This window comes from Rasamsonia byssochlamydoides, assembly GCF_041956645.1.
Source record: "Rasamsonia byssochlamydoides strain NRRL 3658 unplaced genomic scaffold VTN77scaffold_77, whole genome shotgun sequence".
Lineage (NCBI taxonomy): Eukaryota > Fungi > Ascomycota > Eurotiomycetes > Eurotiales > Trichocomaceae > Rasamsonia > Rasamsonia byssochlamydoides.
In genome coordinates, this window is record NW_027192460.1 from 96,994 (window position 1) to 115,119 (window position 18,126).

At 46.7% G+C, this 18,126-nt stretch overlaps 6 protein-coding genes and 1 non-coding gene across 7 annotated transcripts; 3 read left to right on the forward strand and 4 right to left on the reverse strand.

Moving 5' to 3' along the window:
* Nucleotides 1-2,677: 2,677 nt before the first annotated feature.
* Nucleotides 2,678-3,302, forward strand: VTN77DRAFT_8729 (uncharacterized protein; the record flags this gene model as incomplete). The annotated part of the gene is made up of 4 exons (XM_069425258.1): nucleotides 2,678-2,863; nucleotides 2,914-2,926; nucleotides 3,042-3,150; nucleotides 3,209-3,302. The coding sequence occupies 4 exons, from the start codon at nucleotides 2,678-2,680 to the stop codon at nucleotides 3,300-3,302; spliced, it is 402 nt and encodes a 133-aa protein (XP_069274398.1).
* Nucleotides 3,303-3,847: 545 nt separating this feature from the next.
* Nucleotides 3,848-3,952, reverse strand: VTN77DRAFT_t126. The gene has a single exon. It is a non-coding gene; the product is annotated as a tRNA-Leu (tRNA).
* Nucleotides 3,953-4,487: 535 nt separating this feature from the next.
* On the forward strand, nucleotides 4,488-6,434 carry VTN77DRAFT_8730 (uncharacterized protein; the record flags this gene model as incomplete). The annotated part of the gene is made up of 7 exons (XM_069425260.1): nucleotides 4,488-4,494; nucleotides 4,546-4,588; nucleotides 4,638-4,757; nucleotides 4,838-4,886; nucleotides 4,948-5,118; nucleotides 5,161-5,574; nucleotides 5,622-6,434. The coding sequence occupies 7 exons, from the start codon at nucleotides 4,488-4,490 to the stop codon at nucleotides 6,432-6,434; spliced, it is 1,617 nt and encodes a 538-aa protein (XP_069274399.1).
* A 2,751-nt stretch (nucleotides 6,435-9,185) lies between these two features.
* VTN77DRAFT_8731 (uncharacterized protein) lies at nucleotides 9,186-10,699 on the reverse strand (the record flags this gene model as incomplete). Its single annotated transcript, XM_069425261.1, has 5 exons — nucleotides 9,186-9,686; nucleotides 9,740-9,864; nucleotides 9,918-10,342; nucleotides 10,395-10,530; nucleotides 10,600-10,699. 5 exons carry the CDS (start codon nucleotides 10,697-10,699, stop codon nucleotides 9,186-9,188), a joined length of 1,287 nt encoding a protein of 428 aa, XP_069274400.1.
* A 1,093-nt stretch (nucleotides 10,700-11,792) lies between these two features.
* VTN77DRAFT_8732 (uncharacterized protein) lies at nucleotides 11,793-12,722 on the forward strand (the record flags this gene model as incomplete). Its single annotated transcript, XM_069425262.1, has 1 exon — nucleotides 11,793-12,722. One exon carries the CDS (start codon nucleotides 11,793-11,795, stop codon nucleotides 12,720-12,722), a length of 930 nt encoding a protein of 309 aa, XP_069274401.1.
* Nucleotides 12,723-13,314: 592 nt separating this feature from the next.
* On the reverse strand, nucleotides 13,315-13,890 carry VTN77DRAFT_8733 (uncharacterized protein; the record flags this gene model as incomplete). The annotated part of the gene is made up of 2 exons (XM_069425263.1): nucleotides 13,315-13,371; nucleotides 13,462-13,890. The coding sequence occupies 2 exons, from the start codon at nucleotides 13,888-13,890 to the stop codon at nucleotides 13,315-13,317; spliced, it is 486 nt and encodes a 161-aa protein (XP_069274402.1).
* A 2,179-nt stretch (nucleotides 13,891-16,069) lies between these two features.
* On the reverse strand, nucleotides 16,070-16,689 carry VTN77DRAFT_8734 (uncharacterized protein; the record flags this gene model as incomplete). Its single annotated transcript, XM_069425264.1, has 2 exons — nucleotides 16,070-16,493; nucleotides 16,577-16,689. 2 exons carry the CDS (start codon nucleotides 16,687-16,689, stop codon nucleotides 16,070-16,072), a joined length of 537 nt encoding a protein of 178 aa, XP_069274403.1.
* Nucleotides 16,690-18,126: the final 1,437 nt, after the last annotated feature.

The following is an 18,126-nucleotide window of genomic DNA, read 5'->3' on the forward strand; positions in this document are numbered from 1 at the left end:
ATTAGATTGACCCTTAAGTAAGGATTTGGGCTTATAATCTTGATCCTCTGGGCTGATCATTGTTGCTTGATCTGGTTAATTAGGAGATCTAGTTTTTGCTTAAATGTTAGATTCTTTAAGAAACATTAATTAAGAGAAACGTTGATTTTAGGAAGAAACATTAGATTATTCTGGGAGAATGGTTTTTTTTTTCCTTTCCCCTGAATATGGCCTTTCAAGTATCTCTCCGCTACAACCTCAAGTCGTAGATAGTTTAGATAGTTATATCTAGGTAGTGGCTAGATTGGATAGTTCCTAGGTACACAGCAATGAAAAAAAAAACAATCTTTCTTCCTAAAAAAGTAGAATTATAAGGCATTATTATAAGTTGTACGGTTTAAATCCAGCCTCAGGAAGGAAAATGAAGTAGTTTATAAAAAGGAATTTTTTTATACTTTTACTTTTTGATGAGTGATTGATTTTTTTATGAACGTTGGACTTTTATAAACAGTTTTAGGAAGGAGAGATTTAATTTATTTTTGACATTGAAGTTTCTTTCTTTCTGCGATTGATGGAACACTTGATAAACCGTCTATCAGTCCCGTATGGTATAAGATATATCATCTACATTCCTAGGTACATGTAGTGTGGTCGTCTTTTATTCGTTTTTCTTTTCTTTTTTTGGTTAATATCTTATTTTAAAACCTGTATATATTATCTCCTTCCATATTTTAAATTTTTATATATATATTTCTCTAAATAATAATTGTTAAATCGAGCAAATCAATTCGCAGTAATTAATTATGGTGTTTTTATGACAAATACTACTTACTAAACCGTAGTCTATTAGGTAGATATATATACCTTCTCAAATAGGTAGGAAATTCGATTCTTTGTTTACTTTTAGATACAGATATATATATTTCCGGCTTAAATTTAACCCCCCAACAAAAAAAAAACCCAATTCCGAAACAGGCCCCTGGCTACACTAGTTCAAGTTTTATAAAGGGCGAGAAGACGAAAGGATTACTTAATAATAGTAAGTAATATACTCTTGAGGAAAACTTGCAAGATGAATGCTGGGATGGATCAAATTCCAGGTGAGCAGTCTCGGAAAGGTATGTACTGTACATGTATGTACATACGTAGTAAGGCCCTTGTCGCGTGGGTTTGAAAGGGCATCCATCCGTCATCATCTATCTGTATTATATATGTACTGGACTATCCCATCCGATCCTGTTGCAGATCAGGGCGGTTGCCAAGATCAGGTCTCTGCTCCTACAACCTATCTTCCTACCTATAGGAAGAGGAGGAGGAAGAAGACGAGGAGATGAAATGATACAGGATCCGACCATCCCGTTGCATAATACGGAGCTTGGAGCGGATTACCCATTGCCTTCTCTACCCACTCTGCTCTGCTATGCTCTATTCCAGGCCCATTGAACAAAGGATAAGGTTGATCATATACATGCCTGTAATTCTTCGACTTTTGTTTCATTTTGTTTTTGTTGTCTCTCTCTTTTTTTTTTTTGGTTGTTTCCTCCCCTTTGCTGCCGTGGCGCCATACAAACAAAGAATGCTAGGGAAACAGGTATGTGTGGTTCTAAAAAGGGTCAAAACCCCAAAAGCCTAATCTGGAAGGCTGCATGTGATGCAGTGTTGATGGTAAAAGGTGTGTATTTAGGGACGTCATTGCAGGAAGGGTTGACTTTGACTCGAACTTGGACTCGATTTGGACTTTGACTTCTTCCTTCCTTTTTTTTTCACACCTAGATATACCCATTTTTGAGATTGAGGATGCTGATCAATTGCTTGCTAGTCCTCTCAAGTCATTCCCTTAGTTCTGTTTTTTTTAGTCTGTTTATTGTTTTATTTATTGCTGCCGTATTATACGCGCCTAGGTAGCTAGTTTATCCTCTCATAGATCTGGATATCTGAAGGATAGAGATCAAGATGAACGAATGCTGCTGCTGCTACTGCAGGTTGCTTACTTATATATCGAGGTTCTCCATCATTGAGTGTCCCTGCCATGCCTTTTTTTCTGCATCTCGCCATCATTGCCATGTCTCGTCTGTCCATTTATGATTAAAGAATATACCAGTACTCATTCCACGGCAGCGTCAGACGCAGATATGATGATCATGGAGAAATGACCGCAGCATCCTCATCTTGATTCTGATACTGATAGCGACACAGACACCAACATCAATACGACCATCGAAGTGGTTCTGCCGGAGATGTTCGTCTTATTCCCCTCTTAACCTCCTCGCGTCAATCCCTACTATGACATCGTGCGCAGGGAATTGGAAGCCTGGCTGTCCAGGTAGTTCGTCAGCTGGTCTAGTTTTGTGGATTGATGCTGAATATGCACCAGGGAATGCAACTTCGATCTGCGGTCTCAGAAGATTCTATCTAAGACGGGCTCTTCCTACTTTTCCGCCATCGCTGTGCCGGATGCTGGACACGAGGGGTTGCGGACGGTATGTGATTGGGGGGATTGGGTAGGTCATTAAATTCATCTACTCAACACGTTGTATTTGTTTATTTTATTTCGTTTCGTTTTCTTTTCTTTTGGGATAGTCACGATTGAATGGTGAAAGAAAAAAATTGCTATTAATGGACTAGACCAGGTCTTCCCGTTTGATGATAGTTCATATCTCTGTCTGAACCAGAGAAAGACTTCTGATCACGGCTGTTAATGACACCAGTGTTTGATAACGGCCACCTCAAGGCGGACCCCTTTCGAGCGCAGAAGGTGATCAACCGGCTCTTGTCAGGCATGGGCATGGGCTTACTAGATGACGGCACTGCGAAGAAGATGCTCTGGTCGAGAGCCATAATTCCGTCTGGCTCCGCGTTGCAAAGGCAGGAAGACCCTATCGTTGTATCCTTAATATCTATGATGCATCCTGACCTCTAACTGTGATCTTCTAGGACTCACCTATTGGTATGGATCAGCTAGTCTTATAGCATCGTGGTTGACGCATCGAGCTGATCTATCTCTCTCGACAAGGCGTAAAGCGCCAATTCGTCAAAGCAATGCGCGACTACTGTCACGGCAGCATCGAACAGGTCCACACGCGATTCCCGGGGGAAGAATCCATCTGTGGAAGAGATGCTCGCCATGCGCCGGCAGTCTGCGGGCATGGCGCCACTCCCTGCGTTGGCTGCGTATGTACACATATATGACTTGACTGACTCATTATCATTCTCAACTGATATGAGGAAGATACGCCAATGAGCTCGACCTGCCGGACACAGTCTTTGAGCATCGAAGCATCCCCGAAATTGAACGTATTGGTGTTGATCTGGCGCCGCTGTGAGATATTCCTCATTCTCTGCGTTGATCAACGACTCTGCCATGACAACAGATTTATTAAGTGTGTAAGCAGGCAGAACGACATTCTCTCTTATTGCAAGGAAGAGATTAGATACCTGTCTATCATCTATTAATAATATCTCTGCCCCCAAGAAGGAAACACGGAGAGAAAGAAACAAATCTACCATCAGACATTCCTCTTCTTCAGAGAGAAGGCGTCTGCTACAACCTCGTCGCCATCTGCCACCATGCTGGCTGCCCGCTACCGGGACTGTCAATTCGAAACACTATCGCCGAGGAAATTATCGATAATTTACAGGAGTCGTACGCTTCGACCATTTGTTGCTTTTTTTTTTATATATAAATGCATTCTCTCTTCTTTTTTTAAAAAAAAAAACAAAGAAAAAAGAAAGATATGTGTCATTTTCTACGCAGGACAATGATGCTAATTTTGTTTTTCATAAAGCAAAAATATCATGAGATGCAAAGGGATATCAAAGAAAAAGCATGGGGCAAGATAACAAAGGTTGGGGAGGAGTGAAAAAAGATTGACAAGGGAGGGGTTCGAACCCTCGCCCTCTTGCGAGGATTTGGATTTTCACCTAACAGGATTAGGCCTAAACCAAACGCCTTGGACCACTCGGCCACCTTGCCAGTCTGAAGGTAAAGAGGTGCCGAAATAGCGACTTATCAAAATTTCTGTCAGGTATTCAGTTAATAATTACCTGCTTAAATAGGATGTGCCCTAATTTTATACTATCTAACAGCACCTGGATGTTAGTCGTGTCCAGGGGGTAAATGGATGATTTTGGTGGGTGCGGGTATGGGTTTACCCTCCAATCGCGTCTACCTTATTACTCCGTAGATGCATAGGTATATGAATCACTGTTCTTTGTCTCCTCAGCACGTCATAGATCATCGCAACATCTTCTCGATTCGTTTCATTCGACGAGACTGCCTGCTGAAGTGGGAAAGCCAAGCGATGCCCGGCCAGTGCCAATGCAGCCCTCATGCCTGTCAACCACGTGCCCTATTTATCCATCCCATCTCTCTATCTATCTATGCGGGGACGGCGAGATAAGAGAGGTGTACGGAGTATTCCGTATGCAACTAATTACCCACCAACCAGATAATCCAAGATAATAGACGAACTAGAGCGATAAGTCATTCCTGTCTTGTCAGGTAGATAATGAGAGGTCCGTGCCTTCCTTTTTATGCCTACAGCGAACTGCTTTTAAATATTACAGCAATGATCGCCCCCGCTCTCCCTGCTTCCTCACGACATAGGAGGTATATATCAGGATCGATTGAGAATGAAGGACGCAAATGATGCCAGCAGAACTGTCGTGACAGATGCAGAGGTTGGAGAACTCGCTGAGACGAGCGCCCTCGACGACGGTCTGCACCGGGGGTTGAAGAATCGCCACCTGCAGATGATTGCCCTGGGGGGTGTTGTTGGGTATGTTGCTGTCTGCTGTCCGCGCCTGCAGTTACGTTATCGAAGCTTTGCTATACTAGCTAACGATGGCTGGCTCGCAGCTCTAGCATCTGGTATGGAACGGGTTATGCGTTGTCCTATTCGGGGCCGGTGAGTCAGTTCCCTCTACAGATAATAAAACATAGGAGAGTATGGCCACTGACGCGTCTAGGTCGGCGCACTCATTGCCTTCCTGGTCATTGGCCTCGATGTCTTCTTCGTCATGCAGAGTCTGGGCGAGATGTCCACGCTGTATCCGACGCCTGGCGCCTTCACAGAGTTGGCTGGCCGCTTCATCGACCCGGCAATTTCGTTTGCGCTGGGATGGAACTACTGGTATCTGGTACGAATAAAAGTCTGGCCAGCAATTTATTCAAGCTTACAGCCTGTCGCCAGTGGATCACGAACATCGCCACCGAATACAACACGACCATCCCTGGTGTTCACCATCTGGACCGACAAGATTCCATCCTACGGCTGGATCCTGCTGTCCTGGGCGCTGTTCCAGGCGCTTTCGCTTCTGGGAGTCCGCGTCTACGGAGAAGTCAAGTTCTGGCTAGCTGCGTGGAAGTTCCTCTGCGTGCTGGCCGGCTTCCTCATTGCTATCCTGGTCAACACGGGTGCTGTGGGCGGCGATTATATCGGGTTTCGATACTGGCACGACCCAGGCCCGTTCGCTGCCAACGGAATCAACGGATTCGGACAGTCGTTTGTGCTTGCTGCGGTGTATTACTGTGGCACTGAGATGGTGGCCATCACAGCGGGCGAGAGTGAAAATCCGAGAAGAGATCTTCCAAAGGTGAGTTCACTATTATATCACTATCATCACATGCTTAAAGACGATAGGCAATCAGACAGACGTTCTTCCGCATCCTGTTCGTCTTTATCGGTCTGGTCTTTTCCGCCTCTATCATCGTACCCTCGAACGACCCAGGATTCCTCACAGCGAAGAGTAAGACGGCATCCTCGCCGTTCAGCATTGCCCTGCAAAACGCCGGCTGGGAGACTGCCCCCAACCTGATCAACGTGAACATCGTCACCGCCATTCTCTCGTCGATCAACTCGTCCATCTACATCGCCTCGCGCAGCCTGCTGTCGCTGGCCCGCCGCGGTCGAGCGCCGCGCTTCTTCGCCAAAACGACGGCCAATGGCGTTCCTGTCCGCTGTATCGTGCTGTCCAATTTCCTCGGCTTGATCTCGCTGATCAACACGAGCGCCGGCGCGGGCCAGGTATTCACGTATCTAATGTCCATCTCGGGCGCTGCGACATTTATCGCCTGGGGCTTCATCGGCGTGACGCACATTCGCTTCCGGCGCGCATGGCTGCGTCAGGGCCATACACTGGATGAGCTGCCCTTCCGCGCGATGTGGTTCCCCTTTGGAGCGTACTTTGTCGCGGGGCTGAATCTGTTCCCCGTGTTGATTCAGGGGTATTCGACGCTGCTGCATCCGTGGCAGCCAGTCAGTTTTGTGTTTTCGTATCTGGTGCTCGTGCTGTTTGTGGGGCTGTATCTGTTTTGGAAGGTCTACCACAAGACGAGCGTCGTCAGGCTGAACGAGGTTGATCTGCAGTACGGGAGGAGAGACTACTTAGATAGTGGCCAGCCGGAGAAGAATGTGTCGATACTCATCCGGGTCAAGCGGTTCGTTTTTAGCTGAGCGTTTACTGTAGACGTAGACAACCTATTATCTATCTATATCTATGAGTTGAACCATGAACTGAGACCAGGGAAAATCACATGAAGCACGTAACAGAGAAGAATTTCGTGACGAAGTCTCTAGTTCATCAATAGACTATTTTGCAACAGCTTGCATACTCTCCAATCGACGCTTTCCCCAGAATAGTCTTTTAAGGCATTCTGATTGCTGTATATATACTCTGTCCTTCTTTTACGGACATTTCTGACCAAAGAGCAATGACTGTCCCATCATGCTGGGCTGCTGGATAGATAGATACTTCCCCCGGTAGGGGTTCTTTCTCGGACTCAAAGGGTTCCATCTTTAAATTGGAATATATTGTCATTTTACGTACAGTAACTCTAGGTGATTGAGTCCGTGTTAGAGACAATAATCAGAGAATGACTGGATCTTCTTTTCTATTCCTTTTTTTTTTCTCTTTTTATATATCATCCAAACAGAGCAGTCTACTCTATTGATTTCTTATTCATCACTATCCAGAAATACAGCAGGGCAATGATTCGATTGATTCAAACTAGATGGACACTATCTACAGCTTCGCAGCCAACTCAAACACAAACTCATCCACCAACCTGGCCACCTCGCGACACGACGTGGAAAAGGCGAAGAAACCACAACTGCAACTGCAACTGCAATGTTTTTTTTTCCGGATCATCCATGCCACCACAATCACTAATTAACTAGGGACATGCATATGCACATGCACATGGTCATGAACTAGCTCTGTTTCCTGTGGATCCGCGATCTATCTGTATTACTTACAGTATTTACGCATTTACATGTACCAAGTCTGAATTGAGTCAGGGAATTGAATTGAATTGAATCCCTGCGATTTATCTATCATTTTTTTTAAAAAAATCAAATCAAGACAAAAACTTTGTCTTTTGCCCTAACTGAGCATGAATCGGTTGTAATAATTGGCGAACAGCAGACGGCTCTTCCATTTCTGGCAACTCTCCTGTTATTCTCTTATCAGAGACAGTCTGCTCGCTTGGAACCACTCCCCTGGACTTTGGGCTTATCTCTCGCTTTAGTTAGTGCTAGACTAGGCGTCTCGGCTTGCACCAAGAGCCGGCTAATCTATGTGCCTACATGTACGGAGCATGTACATACATACTCCGTAGTTAATGGTAGTTCTAGTTCTAACCTAGTCAAGGGGTTTTGTTTTGTTTTGTTTCATTTCGTTCGGGCATGGACGCTACTTCCTTGAGCATTGACTAGTTATTGGATTCAAGTCTAGGTATTCAAATGGGAGGAGAACAGTGACAGTGGGACGTGTAAAAGGGATATGCTCGCTCGATTTTATCGTGCTGTATCTGCTTTCTCTCCTTTTTTTTTTCCTGCGCCTTTCTGATTTAATTATAGTTGAAGTTTGATACCAAGACGAGAGATGGACTTCATGGCAAGAGACACGGATATATGTCCTAAAGAAATATCGCTCATATAGCTGGCCTATTAAAAAAAAAGCAACTCTCGAGGGTTCATTAATAATTACAATTCCGATGAACAATTCTCTTCTTCGCAACTCCGTCCTGTCAAGGGTCGCTGTACTATCAGTCCCGTAGATTAATAGTATCATTATCATTTTCTTAATATTATCTATCCCGTTGGACCTTATTCTATTTAAATATTTGGGTCAGGCGGCTTCTTGATTTATCTGTCCCTATTATACCTTTCTAAATAAACACACTCCTATCTCTGCATTTTGGACCCGGAGTGCATTTCATCAGGATCAACCACGTAAATCACGTATGGGAGCAAGCGCAATCGAAGACACAGGTAGAAAAGACGAACCCTTGCCTCGAACCTCCGATCCAGGTTCAAGTACAGGTACAGGCGATGGCATAGTTCTATCCGAATACGAAGAGTATCTCCGACTAAACGAGGTCTTTATGGGGGAGCGACTGCGGAGACTCCTTTGGAAGGTCGAGTCAGTCTACCTCAGTCTGACGATCTATCTACCTTCATCTGGTGCATGCACCGGGTTACTAATTTTAACTGGGGTTACCAGCACCCACGTTTTGCCGCTGATCTTTATCTATCTTCTGTATACGTCGATCGGAGTAATGTATACATTCATGCCTAACATGATGTGATCTATGGTAAAGGAGAGTCTACCTGATCAGCCAGGTCGGCAATGCCAAACTCTTCGGCGCAGCGCAAGACATGCATCTCAGCGGCCAGCAGTGGAATACCGGTCTCAGCGTGTTCTTCGTCACGTACGCCTTTGGCGGGACGTAAGCGAACCTCTACATGTTTACACATCTACAGAGAACCACCGTGCTAACGTGTGCAGCCCACACTCTGGATTCAACATAAACTAATGAATTGACGTCAACTGATTAGAGTCTGTCTGTCTGTCCGTCTTTTCTTTATTTCCAATACAATTTGAAATGAACGGTCTCTAATCTGTTTGCGAAACTAATAATAAGCTAAGCTACCTGGATGAAACTCAAAAGTGAGTGGGCTAGAAAGGAGAAAGCAAAAAAGGAGAATGAAATATGGTAATGATATCATTTGCATTGCACTTTATTATATACGGTATGTATATATTTATTATATCATTGATATTGACCAACTAGGACTATATATGTATAGAATGGTATTATGTTCGTAGACAATGGAAACCCTGTACAACAATAAAAAACCAACAGTAGAAATATTAAAAAAAAATCATCCCTCATGACTAACATCATAACATGACAGCTTCATTCACAACGTCATGAGATGCTCCAAATGCCGTCGCGCAATCCGCTCCAACGCAGACGTATCATTCAGTAATCCGGACAGACCACCACCGGCAGCAGCAGTACCAGCAGTTCCATTCAACACGCCCGTCAAATTCAACGCCCCCAGTAACCCCTCCCCATTCGTCGCCGCGGGACTTGACAGAAACGTCTTCAGCGTGTTGATGATCAGCCCCAGAATCGGGACCTGCGCCGTCAGCGGCAGATCGGCCATCGAGTTGGTGTAGTACGGCACGAGGCTGCCTTCGTAGGTGATCTCCGTCACCTTGGTGGTCAGCTCAATGTAGCCATTGCGGATGGCGGCTGCTTGCGTTTGTAGGATGCTTGATAGGTTGCGCAGGATAGTCGCCAGGTCAGCTTTACCGCGGATGACGACGGAGTTGTTGCCCGGACGGATCCAGAGGTTTTCGATTGTGGCGGTGCCGATAACGAGGTTGCCGCTGAGGACGTTCATTGTTGTGTTGCCCTAGTCGTATTAGTAAGACTCGGAGGATACAGTGTAAAGGTGATTTGACTTACGATTTCCAGAGTCAGGATCGACTGGTTCGGCAGCGTCGCGTTAGCGAGAAGGTTGGTGCCGTCCGATTCAGCTGGCAGGAGCAGGGTTGCTGAATCGATGGAGAAGCCTTTGAACTGGTTGAGAGCTGAATACGTCAGCTGAGATGGTATTCTATATATACATATATATGAGTCCTACCATTCGCGTATACCGCCTTTTGCAGCGTCAAGTCGGCACTGAGCTTGCCGAGATGGGCTCGGATATGCCCATACAGCCCTAACGGCCCATTGTCCAGGAAGACGGTGTTGTTAACAAACTCCTGCCACGCACTCTGGTTGATCAGCGGCGTGAGCTGGTTCCTCACGCCCATGCTGGTGTTGCCATGGACGGTATTCTCGGGCAGAAACAGCTGGCCGAACGGCGCGATGGGCCCAGGACCGGGGATGTACATGTCCAGCGTGGTCGGGTCTGTCTTGACGGTGAAGCCGCCGGGGATGTAGATGGAGGCGATCATGGTGAGGACGACGTTGTCGGCGCGGGGCTGCAGGATCTCGGCGGACTCGATGGTGAGGGTGCCTTTGTTCAGCAGGTCTTGCGAGATCGCGGGGATGGCGTAGATGAAGCTGGTTGATCAGTATGGCAGAAACGTCCATTGGCCGCGTCTTGTTTACTTACAACAGAGGAAGGAAAATAGCCAGACCAATGATGAGCACCAAGACATAGCAGCACCAGTATCGCCCGCAATGCCGTTTGATCCTTTGTTTCCTGGTCAATGGCGCTTCTGGCGGAATGCCTTCGACGTGTTCCACTGCTGCAAGTTCGCAGATGACAGTCAACATGGAATTGCGATAGTTTATAGATAATTTTGCTCTTCACGCACCTTTTGTTGCTGCCAGATCTGGAAACAACGGCCCCCGATTGACACCGATGGTGTACTTGGACAGTTTGTCCAGGAATGTCGTCTTCCCTTTCTCAGCCATTCTGCTGTCGCAATCCACAATGCAACAGATTCCCGTTCCGTCTGCTGTATGCTGTCTGTCGACAAGAGAATAGGCCCGCCTCAAGTCATAAGCAGCGCAGGAGGTCAATGTTCGGTCTGGCAGCGTCGCAGGATGGTGGAAGCGAAAACAGAAGAATGTCGCACACTTTGCAACTGCCGACAAGACGTGCAGCTAGCTAATCGCTAGGCTGGTGAAGTCGACTCGCACGCTTACCCCGTGGAGAAGGTCCATTTTTCTGCCCTTTATGGTAGAGTCCGGTTGGAGTCGGGATACGGGGTACGGAGTTCCGTACCCCATCAGATCCTGTTCGAACTTCTCCGCTCGGCGTCCTAAATTTTCATGTGCAAGGCCATTCAATTTCCGTGAGATCGGCATGCTGGGCTCTTGAAGTTAGTCGCGTTGATCGAGGTGATCGTTCCTGCGGGCGAATCACAACAGCAGCAGTCATTACCTAGGTACAGGGTATTCTCCAAGGTAGGATAATTAATATGATCCGGTGGAGAAGCAGCGTGATTTCTCGCGGGGATAAGAGGTCAACGCTCGAGCTGGTTCTTCGGCGCTGGCTGGTTGAGGAATGGATCGGCGAGATAGTTTGACGCCGGTGATGTTTAATGTAATTAGCTTAGACGGGACCGCCTGGGGCCCCGGACGGTGCTGCACGGAGTAATCCACAATCATGAATGATTGATGAGTTGGGCAGATGCGGGGACTGTTGCCGATAGACTTGTAGTCCTGCTGAGATGATGATGTGTTGGATGATGGATGCAGGTAAGTGAGTGAGTGAACTTTGTTAGCTGAACCTCGGAATATCGACATGCGTCTGTCAACACACATCTTGTGATCGCAACTGCCTTTGATTCGCATTTTTGAGTTGTTTGTCTGCGGATACTCTCTCATTAGCGATGAAATTCTCTCAATGAATATTCCCTATTGACCGTCGACTTTCCGGGTCATTGAGCACCTTTGGCCCCCTCATTACCTTATACTGCGAGATTGATACTGGCCTGAAAAAAAAAAGACTGAGAGAGAGAGAGAGAGAGAGGAAGAAGAAATAGGTGAATAAATTGACACCATGGCGACCCAAAACGGGGGAATAGCCACCTCCAACTTCACAGAAAAAGATGACTCCCTCAGCCATGACAACAATGACAACGACAAGACAGGTCTTGACAAAACAGACATCGACACCAACTCATCGGAGACAGCCCTCCTCGACGAACTCGACCAGTTCACCGCCCTCCCCAAGATCCTGCGCGAGGGCATCCTCCTGACCGGCGGCGGCGTGGCCATCCTGTTGCAAGCGGCAAAGACAGGCATGGTGGGAGGCCAGCATGACAAAAAACTGGCCGACCAGCTCTTCGAGGGCCTGCGCACGACCGTCATCTACATGTACGGCCTGGCCTTTGGCACGCGCGAGGAGCGGAGGAAGATCATGGACGCCATCAACAAGCGCAATCGCCAGGGCAAGAGACCTCAAGACTACTACCCTGACGACCCCCAGCTCCGCCTGTGGATCGCCGCAACGCTCTACGCTACCGGCACAGACTTCTACCAGCGCGTCTTCGAGAAGGTCAACTACCACCGCGCGCAGCGGGTATACCGCGAGTTCAGCGTGCTGACGGTCGCCCTGGGCCTTCCACCTGGTATCTGGCCATCAGACCGCAACGCCTTCTGGGCGTACTGGGACGAGGAGGTGAAAAAACTGCAGGTTGACGCGCGCGCGAAGCCCGTTGTCAAAGATCTCCAGACCTACGCCGACGTGCCGCAGTGGGTGAAGCTCGTGCGGCGGCCGTTCATCCGCGTCGTCACGCCGGAGATGCTCCCGCCACATGTCCGTGAGCAGTATGGCCTGCGGTCGACGGCGACGAGTCGCTTTCTGTACAGACTTGCCATCGGAGGCGCGAAGGCAGTCTATCCGACTCTGCCGAAGGGTATTCGGACGCATCCGTTGAAGCGTGGGTTGAGGCAGTTGAGGGCGGAAATCAGCAGTGGGAGTCTCTAGATGTGATGATATAACATTCCATTTTTCCCCCTGTTATGCCTGGCGTTGTTTTCTGTTTATTGTGGATAATTTGATCGACCCATATCCGTATATATATCCGTCATGCCAGTTTTGATGCGGTTTCTACTTTTCTTACCACAATACCGCAATACCATGATCTCATTATCCGGTTGTTATGTACATAGTATATGTCATATATAGTTTGTCACGAGTTTCTTTTTTTTTTAAAGAAAAAAGCAACCAGGGCCATTTCGCTTTATTCAAAATGCTTTCTTTCAACTATTTTCATAGGTTGAACTATATATTGAATTATATAATAAGGACAGAAGATCCAACTATTCGTGATACAATAATGCAAGAATGCAATCCATTTCCATCTGAAAAAAAAAATCATGTCATATATCATATATCCATCAGTGCAGGGTAGGAGAGAGAGACATTATACAGATGCTTAGCAATTGCAATCAAAATCGAAGAGAAAAACAGGCTAACAACAGGTCATTACATGAATTTCGTTGAATTTCGTGTTCTATCGTGTTCTATCGTGTGAATTTTCAATTCGTTTCGTTTCGTTTCGTGTGGAGTTGATACTTCAACCCAACAGCGCAGACAACAGCGAAGCCAGCACTTTCGACAGGCTCGACACGAGCTGTAGAAACAAAATCATGGTTAGCCATAGCTATCCATGGAATACTTCCAACTAATTCAATTCCCCTGTTATGGCCACGAGGCAACCTACCGGCGTCACGTCATTGATCAACGTCACCGTGTCATTCACAAACTGCGGCGTCAACAAGCTATGCGCATTCGTGACAATGTCCTTGAGCTGGTTGACGGTCTCAGCATTGACGAGGTTGCCCACTGCGTCGACGAGTTCCGGCGTGAGCAGGCTCGACACGGACGTCAGCAGGGCTTTGGTGTCATTAGGCGTGCTGCCGCTCAGCAGGAGCGCGGCCCCCGACAGCGTCGTCTCGATGTCATTGACGGACGTCGGGCTCAGCAGCTCCTTGACGCTGTCGACCAGGTTCGTCAGGTCCTGAACGGCTGACGCTGGGATGGTCACCTGTGGTTGTGGTTCGGGCGCGGCCACGGGGTTGGGCTCGGGGGCTGCTTTGGCCAGCGCGAGAGCGGGCAGGAGGAAGAAGGGGAGGAAGCGGCGGATGTACATGATGAAGCCTGTCTCTGTATTCTTTTGTGGTGCTGTTTGGATTCCTCTAGACTGGAATATGTCTATTGTTGATGATGCTCTGCTTCCGATGCGTTCGTATCTTGCCAATTGGCTGTAGCTGAAGAGGAAGCCTCTTAAACAAGAGATGAGATATTCAAGATAATGGAGCTCTGAGTGTAGAAGATAAGCTGAACTGGCGGGGTACGGAGAAATGATAGTAGTCAGAGTATACAATTTTCCCAACCAGCTTATATCGACTAGTCTCGAATGATCTCTTCTCTTGACTTCAGTGTTGGACAAGACGGGGTCCACCTGAGAGAAGCAAGCTGAGCTGGCTGCTTGCTTGCCCTGTAATAGTCCTTGTTAGCAAGTGGATCTGGAGAAACAAGTGTTCTGGACCCTGTCTGTGTCTAGATGGGACTATCTCAATGATACCTGCAACTACCTCGGAACTTAGGTAGGTGCTGGCGAGAGCAGGGGCATGCAGCTGCCCTGTTCTGTAGTGTATGGTGAACGGCACTTCATCGGCAGCAGTCTGGAGCCATCTTCGTCATTTCTCCCCGGCGTCAAGTCAACAGACGCTAAAATGGGATAACAAGATAAAAAAAAATGGTAGAGACGAGAGCCTCCCCGCACTAGACTTCAGCCACCGCATACCTACGCCAGATGCTATTAGCTCGGCAGACCGGTGAGACAAGCATGTGCGTGTTGCCTAGGTAGTTTTTTTTCTTCACTCTTTTCGAAGGACTCTCTCCGTATCCTTCGACTTTGTGATATGCTTTCATCATTTTTTTTTGACGATCTACTAACTGACCTCAGATCGATCGGATCAACAGTGTCAATCGATCTGTTACCCGCGTTTAGAAACTGGACAAAGCTCTCAGATTCTAGTCCGTAGAGCTAGACCGATGGATGTGTTAGTTAGGGTGATAAACGTTGACGATCATCAAGAGACATGGTAGTGGACGGAGTACTCCGTACAGGGCAACAGGACCGTGCAACATACCGAAATGTACTCCGTACTCCGCACTTAGTAGATGCATTTCGGCAGTCCTTTTGGAACCGAGACACTGTCTTTTCACTTGACGTGGAGAATGCGTGCGCACAGAGCTGTCCCCAGTTCCTTATCGTAGACTACCCTGCGATACGGAGTACTCCGTCCTGCTATGGCCTATTACCGACAAAGTTCAGCTCCAGGTGCGGGGAGGCGGGGACCCCATGGGAATAGCACTGACTTGGTCAAGATGATTACTCCGGACGAGTTCGTTAGTTGTTAGTTATTGACTAAAATGCCAGTCAGCTTGGTTAGGTTCTCGTCAGGCGTCCATCACACTGCCAGATACCTTACCAAAGAGGACCCTCCTGTCACTAACCTGGCAATGCAATCAACAGTCCTTATCAACTGTCGACAAGAATCCATCCTGATAGATGCCCTAGTTCTTCATCTGACTGAGCAACGAATCGTTCGTTCTTCATCGAAGACCGCAGTCGTAGGGAGTTAGTTGGCAAGGATTGTGGTAGAAGACGAACCGGTTCGTTCGTTCCTGACGGCGCCGTATCGGGTCGCGGACCAACAACTAAAGCCAGTTTAGCCTTGCAATTAGCCTGCCTGTGCCTGCTGAATTAAATTGCAGACTTGCAGGAACCGTTCGCGCCTAATCAGCACTAAATTAACTTAGCACGATGATCGTCGCTGTTTGGTCTGTGTTGGGTTGGATTGAGCCTCGGTCTTGTGATGCTTGCATTTCTTTCTCATGTGATCGTATCAATGCACCCTGTTACGATATAGAATTTTGATATGATTATTCACTTATTATTACTAGAATGCTGCAACTTTACCAGTCGGAAGAGGCGTGGAGATTTCTGCTGGTGAACCTATCCTGGTACAGTCCGATATTTTATTTTTTATTTTTATTTTTGCAACTGGCCCATCTCGATTGTGAATATTGTACTGTATATTCCTGCTTTAAGATAGAAATGAAATCGTAGAAATATATACAAGATCATCAGATATCCGTGAGAATAAATGTGTCCATGCAATTCGAATTTTGTAGAGAAATAAACAAAATAAAAAAAAATACCTCATCCCTCATACTCCGTACTCAGTATCCCAATAAAACTGTAATAGAAACGCTGCCGATTCCTCCAGTACTCCAGTATGTAATGTAATAGAAATAAATCACAACACCATCGCCAACCCAGCAATCCCCAACGCCCCCGCAATACTGCCTGCCAGAGCAACACCGCCCGTCGGCGCCGCCGGAGCAGCTACACCACCACTGCTGGACGCCGTCGACAGCGGGATCGAGGTCGTCGCCGTGAGCGCGCCCTCCTGGATCTGCGAGTGCACCACCGAGAGGTAGCTCTTCACGCCCGTCGGCAGGCTGTGGTACCAGCCGGGTGTATTGCCGGCCTGGAACTCGCTTGCCAGGGAGCTTCGTGAGAGGGGATTGACCAGGTCGCCCAACACCGAGAGCGGGACGGCCGTGATCAGGATGGGGAAGACGGATGCAGGCGGATCTTGGATGTTGTTCAGGTTAACTGTTTTCGTGGGGACGAAGGCGGCTGATGCAGCGGTGGGGATTTGTTGAGCGAGTGATTCACTGTAGATGTTAGTGGTTTGAACTGTAGAGAGTGAGATAAAAGAAGAGATAGAGACAGAGAAGGAAGGAAGGAGACGACTCACAGTGCTGCTGAAAGAGAAGCATAATCGATAGACTGAGTTTGTCGCTTGTCCGCCGTTGCCGATGTGCATGCTGCGAGCGAGAGGAGAAGCAGAGAAAGCGCTTTGAAACGCATGTTGATAATGTTGAATTGGTCAACGATTGTCTCTTGCAGTAGAAAAGAATATATTCGAGACGAAATCTGGCAAACGCACTCTATATTGCTTGATCTGTGTTCACCGACGGGAGCAATGAAAAGTCTCAATGCCTTTCTATATGGATGGAAATAATCAAACGGATTTCCGAGAGAATGCTGTATGTGAGATTGTTACTGCAGAAGCCAGGACATGCCTGTATATCTCAGCTAGAGAAACTAAAGCCTGGCTGGCCGGTCCTCGGTTCGGAATAGCCGTGAAAACCTCACCTGTTCGGTTTCCAGCAAGTAGGCACAGCACGTAGTAGTGTCCAGGGTTTGAAGCTACTAGTCTATCAGCTCCAGGTCTAGAGTGGTTCACGGCTGAGTGGTCTGGGGTCGACGTCAGTGGCTGCAAGCAATTCAATGGATGAACTGTAAGGCAGGGTAAGATACAGAATACTAGTATGTAGTACCTAGGGCCACAGAGAACCTGCATAGTCCCGAGTTAGTCAAAACCGAAGAGAGGGGAGGGGCAGGCTGGGCGGATCTGCGAACTACCCAGGTAGCTATCATACGTAGTAGAGATTCCCATCTCTAAAGCGGGGTCGAGTCGAGATCTAGCATGCCAGCCGAGGTTGGCGTGAGTTCATCTTCCAGACAATGTCATGTACAGGACCGCAGCTGGTCAGAAATGAATTCTACGACCTGCCTAGGCATATACAGACAATGAAGCCATGAGCCAACGTTCATTTTATACCAAAAATTTCCAATTTTCAACATGTCTGCTCACGACTGATATCCTGAAGTATCTTAAATTAATACAAGGCTTGTTTTTATATACGGAATTTTATGAAGAATAAATAAAACCAAAACAGTTTTAAAAATTATGCATATTGTTGAATAGTATAAAATTAAATTTTGATAGCCTCACTATGGCTATCTTAGAATATATGAAGCCATACTATATTTTATGTCGTAAATCTGCAATAAGTAAATAATACTAAAGGTTTGTATTTTATAACAAAAAAAGTGACTGCTTAAGTTAGTTGAAAACTTCTAGTTTTGGCGAGGTTTAATAAAACTACTATGAAATCGATTATTATTAAAAAACAATAAATAACTAAATAAAAATAAAAAAAGTATTTTTTATAAATATAGTATTTTAATATATCCTTATAAACTACAAACCTTATGCGACTCTCTCCGCTTGTCTTTTTGAGGCGAAATATTAGGAAAAAAAAAAGAGTATGATGCCTTCATGCTGGGGACCTTTGGCCCCCAGGTTCTATATTATAAATAAGTTTTCTAACCATTTCTTATTCCTGTTTCTATTTTTTCCTTTCTAGCTTGTAACGGCGTGGCAAGAAGCATACTCCGTATAAGTGAGAGCAGTGCGAAGCCTTACGGCTTCGCACCCTGGTCATTTTACTAGTAGCC